The sequence below is a fragment of the Cucumis sativus genome, chromosome 1, assembly GCF_000004075.3.
Source record: "Cucumis sativus cultivar 9930 chromosome 1, Cucumber_9930_V3, whole genome shotgun sequence".
NCBI lineage: Eukaryota > Viridiplantae > Streptophyta > Magnoliopsida > Cucurbitales > Cucurbitaceae > Cucumis > Cucumis sativus.
This window is the reverse complement of record NC_026655.2, coordinates 3,415,034-3,429,687: the sequence shown is the minus strand read 5'-3', so window position 1 is coordinate 3,429,687 and position 14,654 is coordinate 3,415,034. Positions and strand designations below refer to the sequence as shown.

The following is a 14,654-nucleotide window of genomic DNA, read 5'->3' as shown; positions in this document are numbered from 1 at the left end:
TCTTCGTCCCCACTGCGTTTCTTCTTCTCTCCCTCCTTTCTCCTTTTTTTTACCCATAACCCCTTGTTTAGTTCAGCCATTATTTCTTGACCCTTTTTGATGTCCACATGAAAATAACAATCCATCTTTCTCTTTTTATCATCTAATTTCCGCCGAGTCAACCATTACGTTCCACTATTATAACCAATAAAACTCTCTCTCCTCCTCCTCCTCCTCTTAGTTTAATCACCCTCTTCCAAATGAAGAATAACTCCGCCGTCGATGGGGAGGAACAGGCCGGAAAGTTGTCGGCTCCCTCGGTGGCTCCTACGACGGGGGCTACGTGGAGGACGGTGAGAGTGTCGGTGGTGTTGGTGGGCGTTACGTTGGGACTCTTCGTTCTGTACAACTCAGCCATTAATCCTTTCAAATTTCTTCCTGCTTCCTACGCCTACCGTGCTTTTCGATTCTCTTCTCCTCACAAAGACCCTATTTTGGTTAGTTTCTTATTTTAAATTCCTTAACTTTAACCGATTTTGCTTAATTATAATATTTTGTTGGTAAATTTTTACTGGGGAAGATCGATTGTTCAATCTCAAGTCAAAAGAAAGAAATAAATCAAATCAGAATATCAAAACACAAAGTAAATTGTTGCTTCCAATTGTGAGGAAACCATGGGTTTTTTTTTTTTTTTTTTTTCTGGAGTCCAAGGATTGAGTTGACGAGTTATTGAATGAAATGAAGCCAGCTGGGCTTTTGTGTTTTGTGAATTAATTATATATGTTTTTATTTATGAGAAAGAAAGGTTGCATCTGCTGCAGTTCTTTAATGGACCAATTAATTATTTTCCTTATATGCTTATAATATAAGCGCCCTCACAAAGATAGTAATTTTTCTTTTTAGTGAAGAATTATTGGTGTGTGTATATCATAGAAGGTGACCAGTAAGTTGGCCATAGGCTCAATAGCCGGTCACTTCTCCTCAACGCCAGCGTGTCCCTCGCACGTGCTTAATTATACTTTAAATATTAATATTATTTATATAGAATATCCTATAAAATAAAGCATTTCACAAATAGGGTTTTCACTTTTCTCTTCAAAAAGTTAAAATAAATAAAAATAAAAATAAAAATGAAGCTTAATTATTTAATACATGCTTGAGGTTTGATGTAATTTGTTGTCCTTTCTATTTGGTATTTTCAATTTTTGTTTATGAATTTTCATAATATTTCTTTTAAAGAGTTTATTAGGTAAGTAAAAGCATTTTAGGTTACTTTTAGTAGACTTTGGAATTGCCGTAGAGTCTTATCAATTAATATAACCCTTGTGTATCATTCATGATTCATCACTTTGAAAAGTAAAAGTATGATTAAATAATAAGTTTATTATATACTGTTTATATTAAAAGTTTAGAAGAGTTGAACGAAATAAAATAATCTAACCACGTATCATGTATCAATTTGAATAGAAAAAAATTGAGAAAAGTTCAAAGTTGTGTTTATTAGATGTGAAACTTAAAAGGATATTTAAACAATAGGTTATTATAGTCAAGTCACATGTCACAATAATTTGTGTAATTTGGGTTATATAGTATTTATTTGAAATATAGAATTATTTTAGTTTGAGAAGATAAATATTAAATACAAATAGTAAAAATGGTAGGAATGAAAAGTTATTACGTTAGTAAATGGTAAAAGAAAAAAAAGGTGAGTAAAAAGTTGGAAGTTAAAAAAAGGGAAAGTTTAAAAAGGTATTGGTGGGAAGTGTGTAAAATTAAAAAATTGTGGGGGAAAGAGAGAATGAGAGAGAAGTGTAGGAGGGGACAGGATTTTACAAAGGAAAGTGGGGGATTGTGTTTTGTGGTGTAATTTGCCCCAAACTCCAACCATACATATCTTCCCATCTTCCCTTTTATAATAAATAAACAACTTCTTCCCCCTCTCCCATTGCTCTCCTAATAATAATACATGGTGGGATCTGATGTGATGTATACGTAATATATATATATACACACACACACAAAATATATATGTAAGTTAAAACTTACAGTGATGAAATATATAGGAAAAAGTTGTGAAAGAAGCAGCGATGGAAGATGGAACAATAATCCTAACGACGTTGAACGATGCATGGGCAGAGCCAGATTCACTGCTTGATCTGTTTCTTAAGAGCTTTCACATTGGAAACGGAACCCAGAGACTATTGAAGCATTTAGTGATAGTCACGTTGGATCAAAAGGCGTATTCTCGTTGCGTGGCCGTACACCCTCATTGCTATCAATTGGACACTCAAGGAACCAACTTCTCGTCAGAAGCCTACTTCATGACGGCGGATTACTTAAAAATGATGTGGCGAAGAATTGAATTCCTCATATATGTTCTCGAAATGGGTCACAGCTTTGTTTTTACCGTAAGTTAAATTACCTTTCATTCATTTGTTTACTTAAGCTTTTGAGTGATCAAACAATGATTTACTGTTGACACTAATACTGCATGCAGGATACTGATATCATGTGGCTGCAAGATCCGTTCAATCATTTCTACAAAGATGCGGATTTTCAAATTGCTAGCGATTTGTACTTGGGGAATCCAGAGAATTTAAACAACGTTCCAAACGGAGGGTTTGTATACGTGAGAGCGAATCACAGAACAGTGAAATTCTACAAGTTTTGGTACGAATCAAGAACAATATATCCAGGGCAGCATGACCAAGACGTGCTGAACAAGATCAAACACAGTCCATTGATCCCTAAAATTGGGATGAAATTAAGGTTTCTTGACACTGCTAATTTCGGTGGGTTCTGTCAAATGGGGAGGGATATGAGCAAGATGGCTACAATGCATGCCAACTGCTGCGTTGGATTAGAGAACAAAGTTCATGATCTCAGGATTTTACTCCAAGATTGGAATAGCTTTTTTAACCAAACAACTGGGGATAACAAATCACCTTCATCCACACATTCCTGGACTGTTCCTCAAGATTGCAAGTATGTATATATGTATACTGTTATTATAATTATCATTATATGGTTTCTTTCTTCCCAATTATAATTAAACCTTTACTTTTTCTTCTAATTATGTGAATAATTCAGAACTTCGTTTCAAAGAGGGAGGCAACATAAAGACGATAAGAAACCTGGGAACAGAAGGTTAACTAGCATATAGGAAGTTCATATTTGGTATGATGATTTGAAGAGAGAAACAAATTAATATGTGACGCAATCGTTTCTATTTCTCAAAAGTGGTGGACAGGTTAGTAGTTAGCTTCTATTAGAATGAAATGGTTGTATTGGTTGTATTCTCTTATTCGATTCGTTAGTACGCAGTTTGAATGTACATTGTTCTTTTTAGTACAAATTTGGTGGAGAGATTTGAATCCCAAAAAAATTACTAAATTTTGTGTACATTATTATTAAAAGTAAAAAAAGAAATACTATCGTTTATCTTGTTCCTTTTATTTTAAAAAACTTACAAGCAAATTAATTACTTTTAGTTCGATTCACTTTTGTTTTTGTAGTTTATTTCATTTCCAACTTCGGTCTAGTGTATGGATTCGGTCAACCTTACAAAATAAATAAAGATATATATCTTAAATTTTTCCTACTGGCAAATCAATATGATGTAAATTGAAAATAGAGCTAGAACATTGTTGTTTAAATGATATAGAAATGTTTGACAACTATGTCTTTCTTGTTAAAACGATTTGAAAATGAAAAAACAATAAAAGTTTGCAAAAATAACTTTATATAAATATTAAAATCTAGAGTGGAATAAACATGGAGCCCGAATTTATCAAGGTTATTAACTACAATATTATACTAGCTATCACGTTAATACTCTACTTATTTACGGGTTTGAATATATATAATTAGAAATTTTAACAAGTGAAAATGAATATTCACGAGGAAGAAAATATAACTTGAAGGTTTTGAACGTATGAAGATGATCAACTACTGTAATACCATACTAAATTACAAATTGACCAAAAAAATTGTCTTAAATCATTCATTGACCTAAACCTCACGATAGATTATTGATTAAATCAACAACTTAAACGAACAGATAAATATTGTTACGTTTTTTACAAAAAGAGGAAAAGTTAGTTTCTTTAAAAGAATTGTTTTTAAAATTATCTTCCAAGTTTCTAGGTAAAATATTTTTCTTACTTCATTAATAAGTCTTATCAAGATCATTCACCAAAAATCATTAAAAGATTACTTTTAACCAAAACAATTCATATTAAATTAGAAAATTGAGTGGCGTATGATACTCTTGAATAGGTTAAAATATTGAAATCAGGAAGGCTCTCGTTGTTTTAGTAAACATCAATTTACTAAAAGAGTATCAATCTAGAGGAGTGTCATATAGATTAAATTAGTATCATACTCATTTGAATTTTAATAAATTCTCTTTATTTTGTCTTAAAAGCTCTCTAAAAGTAGATGTTATTTACCGAACTGGATTATCAAATTATAATGTTCATTTTACTCTACGTTTCCTTAGTTATAATTTAGCCTTTTACTAAAGTAACAACTCATAAGTAAAATATACGATTTTACTTTTTCAAATATATATTTAGTAAGTGTTTGATGACCTTTGGAGTTGGATTGAGAACGTAATAATTATTGACTCTAAGCCTTTAAGACCAACAATATACTCGATACTATCAATTTTGAATGCTCATCTACCAATAATATCAATATACTTCATATAAATATTGATAGCTTTAAGAATTCACTTAATTAGATTTGCATATGTAACGTAATTACCAATATTGTAAGAGATAATTTGCAAGTATAACTATTAGAATTAAAATATTAGTATATATGATAATTTTTTTAAAAAATTTATAAATATAACTAAGTCTAAACTTCTACAACGGAAAGATTAAAGATTTATATACTTCGTAGTCTATCACCAGTAGATCATATGAATGTAATCGAGAAAAATAATTATATATTTCATTATTATTCTACACAATACAATTGCCTTTATATTTACTAATATTTTGGGGGATTTTGGGTTTAGGGTTATTGTTTGCCAATTGGGCCAAGAAAGAACCCGAATAGGCACCCGAACATAAATCTCATTGTCATCTCAGCGAGCTGAAGCAACCGGAAAGTACTCCAAACGACGATCATTTCCTCCCTTCCGGTGATCATCAAGCAACCGAAAGGTTTCTGGGCAGGCAAGGAACTGACCCCACAGGACACTGAAGACGCGCTACGATGTCCGATCCATATTCAGGGGCGAAAGGAGGTAGGCTCACCTTCAAGGGAGGAGTCTTAGCCTCTCGTAGCAAGGATATTGACAAGAAGAAGAAGAAGAAGAAGAAAGACAAAAGTAAGACCGACGAGAACCCCACGGACGATGGCGAGATTTTGACATCGGCTGATGGTGTAGAAGATGGAGACGGAGCAATGTATACTATTGACGCGGCTAAGCGTATGAAGTACGAGGAGCTATTTCCTGTGGAGACAAGGAAGTTTGGTTACGACCCTAACAACTCCAATACCAAGTTCAAGTCCGTGGAGGATGCTCTCGATGACCGTGTCAAAAAGAAGGCGGATCGTTATTGTAAATAATCAGGTTACAGCTCTTGCTTTTTTGCTTTAGTTTGTCTCTGCATTCACTCTTGCAATTCAATAGACGCAGTTTGTATTTCCTGCTTGATTTTGATGGATACTTCAGCTCTGATTTTCAATTAGACCCGCAAAATGTTTAGGGCATTGAGCATATTAGGTTAAGTGTTGGCTTCTGACGAAAGAAATGTTTGTCCATAGACTCGGAGAACATCCGAATTTAGTTAGGGTATTCTCTTTTATTTTTTCTCTCTTCTACATTTGCCTCTTTCAAGAATCCTTGATTCAATACGCGTAGGAAGGAATTTGTTACACGGTCCCTTTGGTAGCTACTGAATTTTCCTCTAGTCTTATATTGCTGGAGAACCGGAAGTTGAATCTGAACTAGCGAATTTCTGGTCCACTCCTAAAGAAAGGCCAAGGAATATGTAGTCTTATACCGTCAGCATATTATCTTGATAGTAGTTTTGCATACTCATTTTGTATTTTTAGTTCCCAGCTGTTCATACTTCATTTATTATCAAGGCTGCATTCTATCTGTTCCCTTTTGAAAGAAACTATGCTTGTTTCCATCCAAGCACAAAGGCAAGGCAGTTCAGGTATCTAACTATATTCCAGAGGGGTTGGAGAATAAAAGAATTTGGAAATTGGTCCTCCAACGTGTTAATTTTTAAGACAAGGTAGAATTGTGCTATTCATTTGTGAATGCTAGCAGTAGAGTAATATAGGTTTAGGCAAGGCAGTGGAGATATAAGCCCGGATTATAAAGGTCTCTGAGTTGTTAGTAACTAGCATATACGGTTATATAACACATATCCTCTACAAATGCCATAAGGTGGAGTGGCCCTCAGTGGATCTCTTGCCCAACCGGCTGGAAGTCCTCATATTTATCTGCAGAGTCTATTATCACCTTCTAGATTCATCAGTACTGTAGTGTGCCCCAATAACATTTGTTGGATTATTTTTAACCTAGTCTCAAATGTTGGAGATGGGCAAGTTCTGGACACCTAAACCGGTCTCTCGCTTTCTCTGTCTTCTGGGGAGAACACGTTTATGGCCAGCCTTTGCCTATGAACTATGGGGAGAAATGCTTAGGCATATGTTAGTTACCTTCTTGATATGATAAGCTGATTTAGGAAAGTTAATTCATGTTAGGCATACGCATAGCCAGAGGCACCAAGAAAAAAAGGAGAGAGTAGCCTCTGATCATAGTGCAACAGGTGGATTGGTAAGTAACCTACTCTGTCTTAATGTTCTTTTTGTGCCTGCCCCAACTCCTATAAGAAGGATTACTTTTTACTTATTAGAAATGATGGAACTTTTAGCTTGTGCTGTAGAGTGTAGAGAAGGAGCCACATTGGTAGGTAGAAATGTAATCTTGGACAGTGCCACTGGTGTTATTAATCATATTGGTTTTTCTCTCTATTAGTAAGAAACCAATCTCTTAGTGAGAAAGATGGAAAAACATAGTAGAAGACAAGGGTATACAAAAGGAGCTCGACAAAAAAGTTAATTGCAAGAGGGAGCCTAAAGTAACTACAAAAAGAAGTTTCAATCCAACAAAATCAAATTAAGATCATAGTAATACTTAACTTGTGGTGCTAGTTAAAATCAGGGTACAATTAATACTTTTCACTGAATGCCTGATCTGATCTCTACTTCCTCCCCACATCCTTCCTATTATAGTTTAGTTCTTTGATAGTTTTAACCTCTTCTAGTTTTCTTCAAATGTGGTTCTTATCCATTTCTGGGTGAATGGCTGCCAATTTTATCTGTGTGGATAATTGCAAACTGCATCGCAGTGATTTGTGCAGTTTACACATCATAATTTTTTTTTTTTTTTGAGAAATGGTTTGTGCAAACTGCAAGAAATTACTGTTTTGCATAGGCCACCAAAAGGGACAATACAAAGATTGCCTGATTGGACGGTACACTAATTGAACCTTACGCAGGTACAAATTAATCTACAAGTTTGTTTGAGCATAATTGCATTGCACTTGTTGCTTCAATATGGTGGTGCACATTACTTTTTGCTCTACATTTAATCACTCATGATCTTGGTGCATAAATGTGAAAAACTATCATCCTTCTTTAATGAATTGATGTTTGTTTCACGTTCTTGTGGAAGCTTTGTTCCGAAAGTCTTCACCATCTCGTTCATGTTTGCCATAATGCTCATATCGTCGGTGCTTGTTGCAGGCATCGGCCATAGTGGAGAATTCCAGGGATTTGTTGTGAGAATGCTCAGCAGGTCATCATAATCCACTAAGCAACGGGTTTAGAATCACACTTCCTAAGATTTATGGGTTTCATGGTATTGTTACCTATACTCATGGTCCCATCGAAGAAACTTTATTATCTAGCTGATTGTAGTTACTACATCCCCCTGACCCTTTTCCAATGGGTTAAATTTGTACCAGCTAACATGAAAATATGGCTTTATCTTTGTGTATAAATGATGGTTTATGGATAATTCTAACAATTCCGGAACCAAATAATTTAGTTTGGATTGAAATATAAATCTTCTTGACTTGCTCAAAAATCATTGTAATGGTCTTATGTTGGCTATAAAGTTAGAATATGGAAAGGCTACACAGGAATATGGGATTTGTCCAAAGTTAACTTCTGTTCATCAATTTCAACTTATGAACTTTTAAAATATCAATTTTAGCTTTGAACTTGTATGTAATAACCCCTTTCCATTATGCTATGTTAACTAATATCTGAATCTCGTTTCTTGTGAAATATTTTTTTTGTACTATCACAAACATATGAAGTTTTATTGTAAGTTGATCTTATAAATCATCTTATAAAGAGTAGTTTGTTGGACTATTTATTTTACTTTTTCTTAAAAAGTTATTTTCAAGCTAAGTTAGTGAAATAAGTGTGGAGAATCGAGTCAAGCCTTTAATCTTGTACCGACTTAATTGTTATTTTTAATATTTAAAATACTAGTTTTTCTCGTTTTTAAATAAAGAAATAATTGGATAATTACAAATATGTATAAAAAATTGAACTAAAATACATGCAACAAATGATTATATATGTATGTGTATAAGTTTTAGTATATTCCATTTTCCCCACGGGAAATGAAGGATTGGGTGGGAGAAAAACAATGTCCTTAAGGTAATTGGGGATGGAAATGCAAATGACATGGCCCCCCACAATATTGTTCGCCTAAAAATGGGCTTTGTCACTTCTCACTCCGCAAGAAAAATAATTGTTTCCCTTCGAATTCGGGCAAGATTTCAAAACCATCTGTTTTTCTTTCTTTATTTTTCAACCATAACTTAAGCAGAGAATTATGTAAATTCAAGTCCATTTTTCACTTTACTTGGCTAAATCATTAACAAATTAGCTCACCAATTATGGTTGAGCCCACCAAGGCCCATTGACATTTTTATTGTTTGATTTATCTGAAGTAATCTATGAACCGTTGGATCAAGATGTGTGTTTCTTTCCTTTCTTTTTTTGGTTTTGGTGGATCAGTTCGTAGCTTTAGCAACCTATTATTATATGGAGGGAAAGGGCGTATTAATCTGTTAGCGCCGTCCGGGAGTTTCGCTTTCTTCCGCGACCCTCAGTCTTATCCCCTAACTCCAAAACCCTAGCCCAAAGGTAATTCACTCCTTCCTCTTCGCTCTTCATCTCTTTCTATTCCTCGTCTTAAATCTGTTCTCCCCTTTGGTTCTTCGATTCTTCTTTTCTTGGACTCTTTTATTCTTTCCTCATGGTTGGCCTTGTAAGTTTAGACGATGTTTTTATAGATTGGTTTGTCCTGTTTCTCTATCTATTCGCATGCTAGGGTTTTCTTTTTGTTTTCTATTGTGCTCTACTTCTGCAAGGTTGTGTTCTTTTTTTCTTCTTCATTCGGGTCCCTTTTCTTAACCGATATTAAATTAATGCAAATTTGTTTGGGCTTCTAATTGGGAAGCCTTTTGGAATATCTCGACATTTTGATTGCTGCATTTCATTTTGGGTATATTTCTATGATTGAAGGATGTGGGTCTGTTCACTGCATGCTTATTACTTATGCAGCTATGCTTATTGAGTCTCAGTACGGTGGGTTTGTTTGTTTGTGCAATCTGTTTCCGGATTCATAATTTTTGAGCAGTAGATGAAAAATGATATTTGTAAAATTCCTTGAGTGTTGGTGGGTATCTGCTCCTGCTATTTGCTTTTGGATTTTACTTTTATTATATCTGGATTATTCGAAATGTTCTGTTCTTGTTATAACTTATACCCGAAGATGTGTTCCTCCCTGCATCCAGCTTTGTGGGTTACTTATGATGGACATGATTTAATTCTGTTTGGTGTTGTGCAGATGGATCAGGAGAGGCTTAGAAAGATTGCCAGTGCCGTTCGCACTGGTGGAAAGGGTACTGTGAGAAGGTAATTTGTAATATTTATTGCAACTCAGTTCTTGTCCATTCTATTGTTGATCATGGAAGGAGATGGCATGGATAACCTTCAAATTTGATGGATCATAAGAACTTTACAAAATTTCAACTTTGCAATGTGATAAGAAATTATGTGTCCTTGCTAATTTAAATTTATTTTTTACAAATACTAACTAAAATAGAAATAGTAGTAGGAATCTATTTTAAGCAATAAGTTATACCAAACTTCCATCTCAGTGTTTTTCTCTTACCTTGCTGATCTTTACATGATGACTTTTTAAAATTTAAAGTTTTTAAGTTTTACACAAGGTTATGCAATTATATCATCATCTTAGTTACCTTATGGTAACTGGCACTTGGCAAGTCTTCTTGTGTATTGTACTTGTTTATTTGTTTTTCATGTCATAATCTTTCTATTATCTCTCCAATGAAATTCGCTACAGACATTACCTTTATTCCATTTGTTGAATTCTTATTTTCAAACAATTGCCCTTGACAATAGAAAGAAGAAGGCAGTTCATAAGACCACTACAACTGATGACAAAAGGCTCCAGAGTACTTTAAAGAGAATTGGGGTGAATGCCATTCCTGCTATTGAGGAGGTCAACATTTTCAAGGATGATGTGGTTATCCAATTCAACAACCCAAAGGGTAACTTTTCTTAGACAATGTATTGTACTTGATTTTTATTGGTTTACATTCTTGGATAGCTCTTAACTAATTTTGTAAAAAAAATAATTCTGTCCAGTTCAAGCATCTATTGCTGCAAACACGTGGGTCGTTAGTGGTTCTCCTCAAACAAAGAGTATGTATCTCTGCACCATGTTGTAAATCTTATAACACGATTGTCTTCTTTCCATTGCTTGAATATAATTTGACATACTGGACAACCATCGAAGGTCTTTGGGAGTAGTTATATACTTCTTTGAGAGAATGTTTTCTTGTTTTGGGCAATTGGATCGTGGCTATAGAAAAATAATGTTCTTCTATTTGTTTAAATTGTGAGATCTTGTTGGTTTTAAGTGGATTTTATTAGTTTTCATTGTAACTATTCATGGAACCTGCTATTCTTACCAACCTTCAATGGATTACCGTTAGAAATCATCTGGTTGTCTTTCATTCTAATTTTTATTTTGTTATTTCGAAATTCTAATTATTTGTACGTTTCCCAACTTCAGAATTGCAGGATATCTTGCCTGGTATCATCAATCAATTGGGTACGTTAGTTATCTCTCGAGTTATGTTTTATTGTTAGGAGCATTCCGTTGGTTTGAACTTCAAAATAATGCTTCTTGTTCTACTATCCTCAGGTCCAGATAACTTGGACAACTTGCGTAAATTGGCTGAACAGTTTAAACAGCAAGTACCTGGAGCTGGTGGTGATCCAAAGAATGCACAAGAGGAGGATGATGATGTTCCGGAACTTGTTGAGGGTGAGACTTTCGAAGCTCCCGCAGAAGAAAATCGTTCTTCTTAGATAGATCCTTTTGAAAGAGAGGAGTGTTGTTTTTATGCCGTTTTATACTTTCCTAGAGTTGCTTCAGACAAGTTTTTATGATTTCGATAATTCTTAATCTTATCATAATTTAACTTGTTCTCTTTATGAGATGAGGATCGGTACTTGTGTGTTTGTTCAATTCCCTGCCATACTCTTTAATCATCCCATCATCCCATCATCCTTTCATTCCTCCGGTAATACACAACAAAAGTTGCGGAGCTTAGCTTCTCCCTCATGACTTATGCTGTCCATTACTATTCTTGGTAATTCTTGGGAAATTGCCAAAAATGAGATTATTTCGATGGGTAGTGAGAGTTTTGAGATGGGATTTTAAAAAAGAAGACTTTTAGGACAAATGAGCTGTGAAAAGTCTATATTACCCTTTAATTTAAAAAACCCTAAAAATTAACTTTGTGTCATTTTCTCCTTTTCCTTCTCCCTCACGTTCTCTTCTTGCGGCTTTCTCCTTCTCCCTCACTTTCTCTTCTACTAAGACAAAGGGCAGCCCGACTTCAACTCTTCTCCTTTCTCAGTTGCTGTCGCATCTCATTTACCGTTGTCAACCGTTCAGGCATCCATTGGTGGTCAGTTTGTACGCGTCGTGCAAGATTCTCCATCGAAGATGCGGCATGCAAGATTCTCCTTTCTCAGTCTTTTTTTTTATAACCACGCACTTTCTGTTTAGGGATTGTTTTGATCGGATTGCTTTTGTTGTTGTGCATTTTCATTGAATGGTTGAAGGCACGTATCTCGTACACATCTCGTACCTATCTCGTACACATCTCGTACCTATCTCGTACACATCTCGCACCTATCTCGTACACATCTCGCACCTATCTCGTACACATCTCGCACCTATCTTGCACATTTCAAAACTTTTACTATTATTTTCAAAATCAAATTGTTACCCCTCCTCGTCGGAATCCAATTTTCGCAGCAAGATCACGAGTACCAAGTCATGTTCCACAATGAAATCACCGGAACTACCATTGTTTTTGTAGTTTTGTGAATGAAAAATGAGAAAGGAAGAAAAAGGAAATCAAAGGTTTTGTGAAAATGAGGAAAAATGGAATACGGATAGAGAGAGATAGAAAAATGAAATATTCTTTTTGGAAGTGAGAAAATGGAGGAAGAAGGAGAAGGAATTCCATAAATTGTTTTTTAGGTTTTTTTTATAACTAAAGGGTAATATAGACTTTTCCTAGTTAATTTGTCCTAAATGTCATCTTTTTTAAAATCCATCCTAAAACTCTTTAAACCCTTAAAAATTATCCTATTTTTGTTAATTTCCCGTAATTCTTCTTGACGTTAAAATTATATATAAAAATTCGTAATTTACCAGTGCAATCCATCAATTATTCTTGTTGAATGACATCATCGATATCAAATCGGAGATGCAATGAAAATAGCAATTTTAAAAAAGTGAATTTTGTGGGCCACGAAATGTTAAACGCATTCCTTGGGTAACTCAATGAACCTGGCAGTATCTTTACAATAATCGTATACCAAATGCCTTGCACGAACCCACTTGAGTTGGTGTGCTTTGTGCCTGCTTAACCCTCTCAACGATGGTTTGTCCCACCAGAATTGCCTCGTCAGTCCACACTTGGTCTCTGCATCCTCCGTCTCCGGCTCCAACTCGCAAGCTTTTATCTCAAAACCCCGAAATGTTGCTACAAATGGCGCATCGCTCCAATTGGTTTTAACTCTTCCTCCTTGTGTTGCCCAATCATCCGCATTCCATATTGAACCTCGAACTCCCATGGCTTGGTTCCTGGGGTAACTCACACCACTTTCTTCTTTGTTCTCAAACACTCTTATCGGAATTCTGTCCACCAGAAACCTATAAATGCAAAAAAAAATATTAAGCTGAAGTGTATGATATTGTTAAACTGAAAATAGTGGTGATAAAATAATCAAATCTGTTGTCTGTGTGTGCTGATGAAAACACTCAACTTACACTATAGAGTGTCGATTCCAGAAAAGGGAATAAGAATGGAAATCGGCTGTGGGGTCAAACCAAAGAGTGTGCCTCTGCTCTCTGTTTCCAGTGCCATTAGTATACACATTGGTCTGAACCAAATATGGCTCTCCCGAGACATTCCCCAGAAACTCAAAATCTAGCTCATCATGGTTAGGCCCTTCTGAAGACATCTGTAATTTTACACATAAATAAGTGAAACTCATCTCACTAAATTGGTTTTGGATTTGAGTATCAATGCATGTATTTTACGTAGAAGGCTGTAACTATCCCTGCAGAATCGCCCTCCACCAGTTTGATTTGGACAGTGGCTTCCCCGAACAGATACTTCTTCTTGGACTCATATCCACAACCTGAAAGAAATCAATAATCAAAATGAAAGCCAAAGAGATGGGTGGATGAAACTGGAAGCATGGTGTTTGAATTAGTTGTATACCAGAAAGAGAGTCAAGTGTTAAGTTGGCATAATCTCCTTGAATGAGGAGATGGTCTGGTGCCCAATTTGATTGAAACAATTCATCAAACTTAGTGCAAGAGACCACTGAAGAAACAAGCAATATGAAGAAGTAGCCGATAAAGCTCATTGCATTTAGCCACAGAATTTGAAAGACATTCTCCAATCGCTATCTGATTTTAAAGAAACAGAGAAAGTGATAATGAAAAAATAAAATAGAAGTGGGACTTGGGAGCAAAGTGGGGAGGCAGCTGCAAACACGTCAGTTAGCCATTAACTCAGTTTAAAATAAGAGAAAGACTATCAATCAAACCACCTTTTTTCAATCTCCCACTTTCACCCCACCATTCCCACACCGCCCTTCTGCCTCATTGCACATTTTATAATACTACAAACGCTACAAATTTATCTGTATAGATGTTAGTAGTGGACCTCGTTTTACTGTTTGTGGTATAGAATGTTTTCCCCTGCCTCACTTAAATTTCTTTGAATTCCACCATTATCATAATTCTAAGTTATTGTATTCTTTTCTGTTTCTTTTCTTTTGGATGACATCATGTTTTAGGCAAATTTAGATTCATAGACCATACTCTTTCAAATCAACCTATATTTATTTAACATGTATGATTTGTAATATCATCGTTTTGATGAGTTTTTTTTCCGTTAAAACAATGTTTTAATGTGTTAAGTTGTATGTTATAATGAACTATAATTTAAAATATATAAAGAAAGTGTAATTTTTTTTGGTAGGGTTCAATAACT

The 14,654-nt window shown here is 34.9% G+C and overlaps 4 protein-coding genes across 5 annotated transcripts; 3 read left to right on the top strand and 1 right to left on the bottom strand.

The window, feature by feature from the left end:
- Nucleotides 1-3,424, top strand: LOC101213338 (uncharacterized protein At4g15970). Its single transcript, XM_004137344.3, has 4 exons — nucleotides 1-476; nucleotides 2,043-2,387; nucleotides 2,477-2,964; nucleotides 3,070-3,424. The coding sequence occupies exons 1-4, from the start codon at nucleotides 240-242 to the stop codon at nucleotides 3,140-3,142; spliced, it is 1,143 nt and encodes a 380-aa protein (XP_004137392.1). The 5' UTR covers nucleotides 1-239; the 3' UTR covers nucleotides 3,143-3,424.
- A 1,575-nt stretch (nucleotides 3,425-4,999) lies between these two features.
- LOC101213981 (hypothetical protein) lies at nucleotides 5,000-8,101 on the top strand. Its single transcript, XM_004137347.3, has 2 exons — nucleotides 5,000-5,566; nucleotides 7,759-8,101. Exon 1 carries the CDS (start codon nucleotides 5,206-5,208, stop codon nucleotides 5,560-5,562), a length of 357 nt encoding a protein of 118 aa, XP_004137395.2. The 5' UTR covers nucleotides 5,000-5,205; the 3' UTR covers nucleotides 5,563-5,566; nucleotides 7,759-8,101.
- Nucleotides 8,102-9,020: 919 nt separating this feature from the next.
- LOC101213575 (nascent polypeptide-associated complex subunit beta) lies at nucleotides 9,021-11,675 on the top strand. 2 transcript variants are annotated; one of them, XM_004137346.3, is made up of 6 exons: nucleotides 9,021-9,177; nucleotides 9,884-9,951; nucleotides 10,462-10,610; nucleotides 10,708-10,764; nucleotides 11,138-11,176; nucleotides 11,270-11,675. In XM_004137346.3, exons 2-6 carry the CDS (start codon nucleotides 9,884-9,886, stop codon nucleotides 11,434-11,436), a joined length of 480 nt encoding a protein of 159 aa, XP_004137394.1. In that variant the 5' UTR covers nucleotides 9,021-9,177; the 3' UTR covers nucleotides 11,437-11,675. The 2 variants fall into 2 exon arrangements, with proteins under 2 accessions (XP_004137394.1, XP_004137393.1); XM_004137345.3 differs by lacking the exon at nucleotides 9,021-9,177 and adding an exon at nucleotides 9,185-9,301.
- A 1,109-nt stretch (nucleotides 11,676-12,784) lies between these two features.
- On the bottom strand, nucleotides 12,785-14,154 carry LOC101216635 (xyloglucan endotransglucosylase/hydrolase protein 9). The gene is made up of 4 exons (XM_004137524.2): nucleotides 13,875-14,154; nucleotides 13,691-13,791; nucleotides 13,418-13,611; nucleotides 12,785-13,300 (listed from the first exon to the last, which is right to left on the bottom strand). The coding sequence occupies exons 1-4, from the start codon at nucleotides 14,020-14,022 to the stop codon at nucleotides 12,904-12,906; spliced, it is 840 nt and encodes a 279-aa protein (XP_004137572.1). The 5' UTR covers nucleotides 14,023-14,154; the 3' UTR covers nucleotides 12,785-12,903.
- Nucleotides 14,155-14,654: the final 500 nt, after the last annotated feature.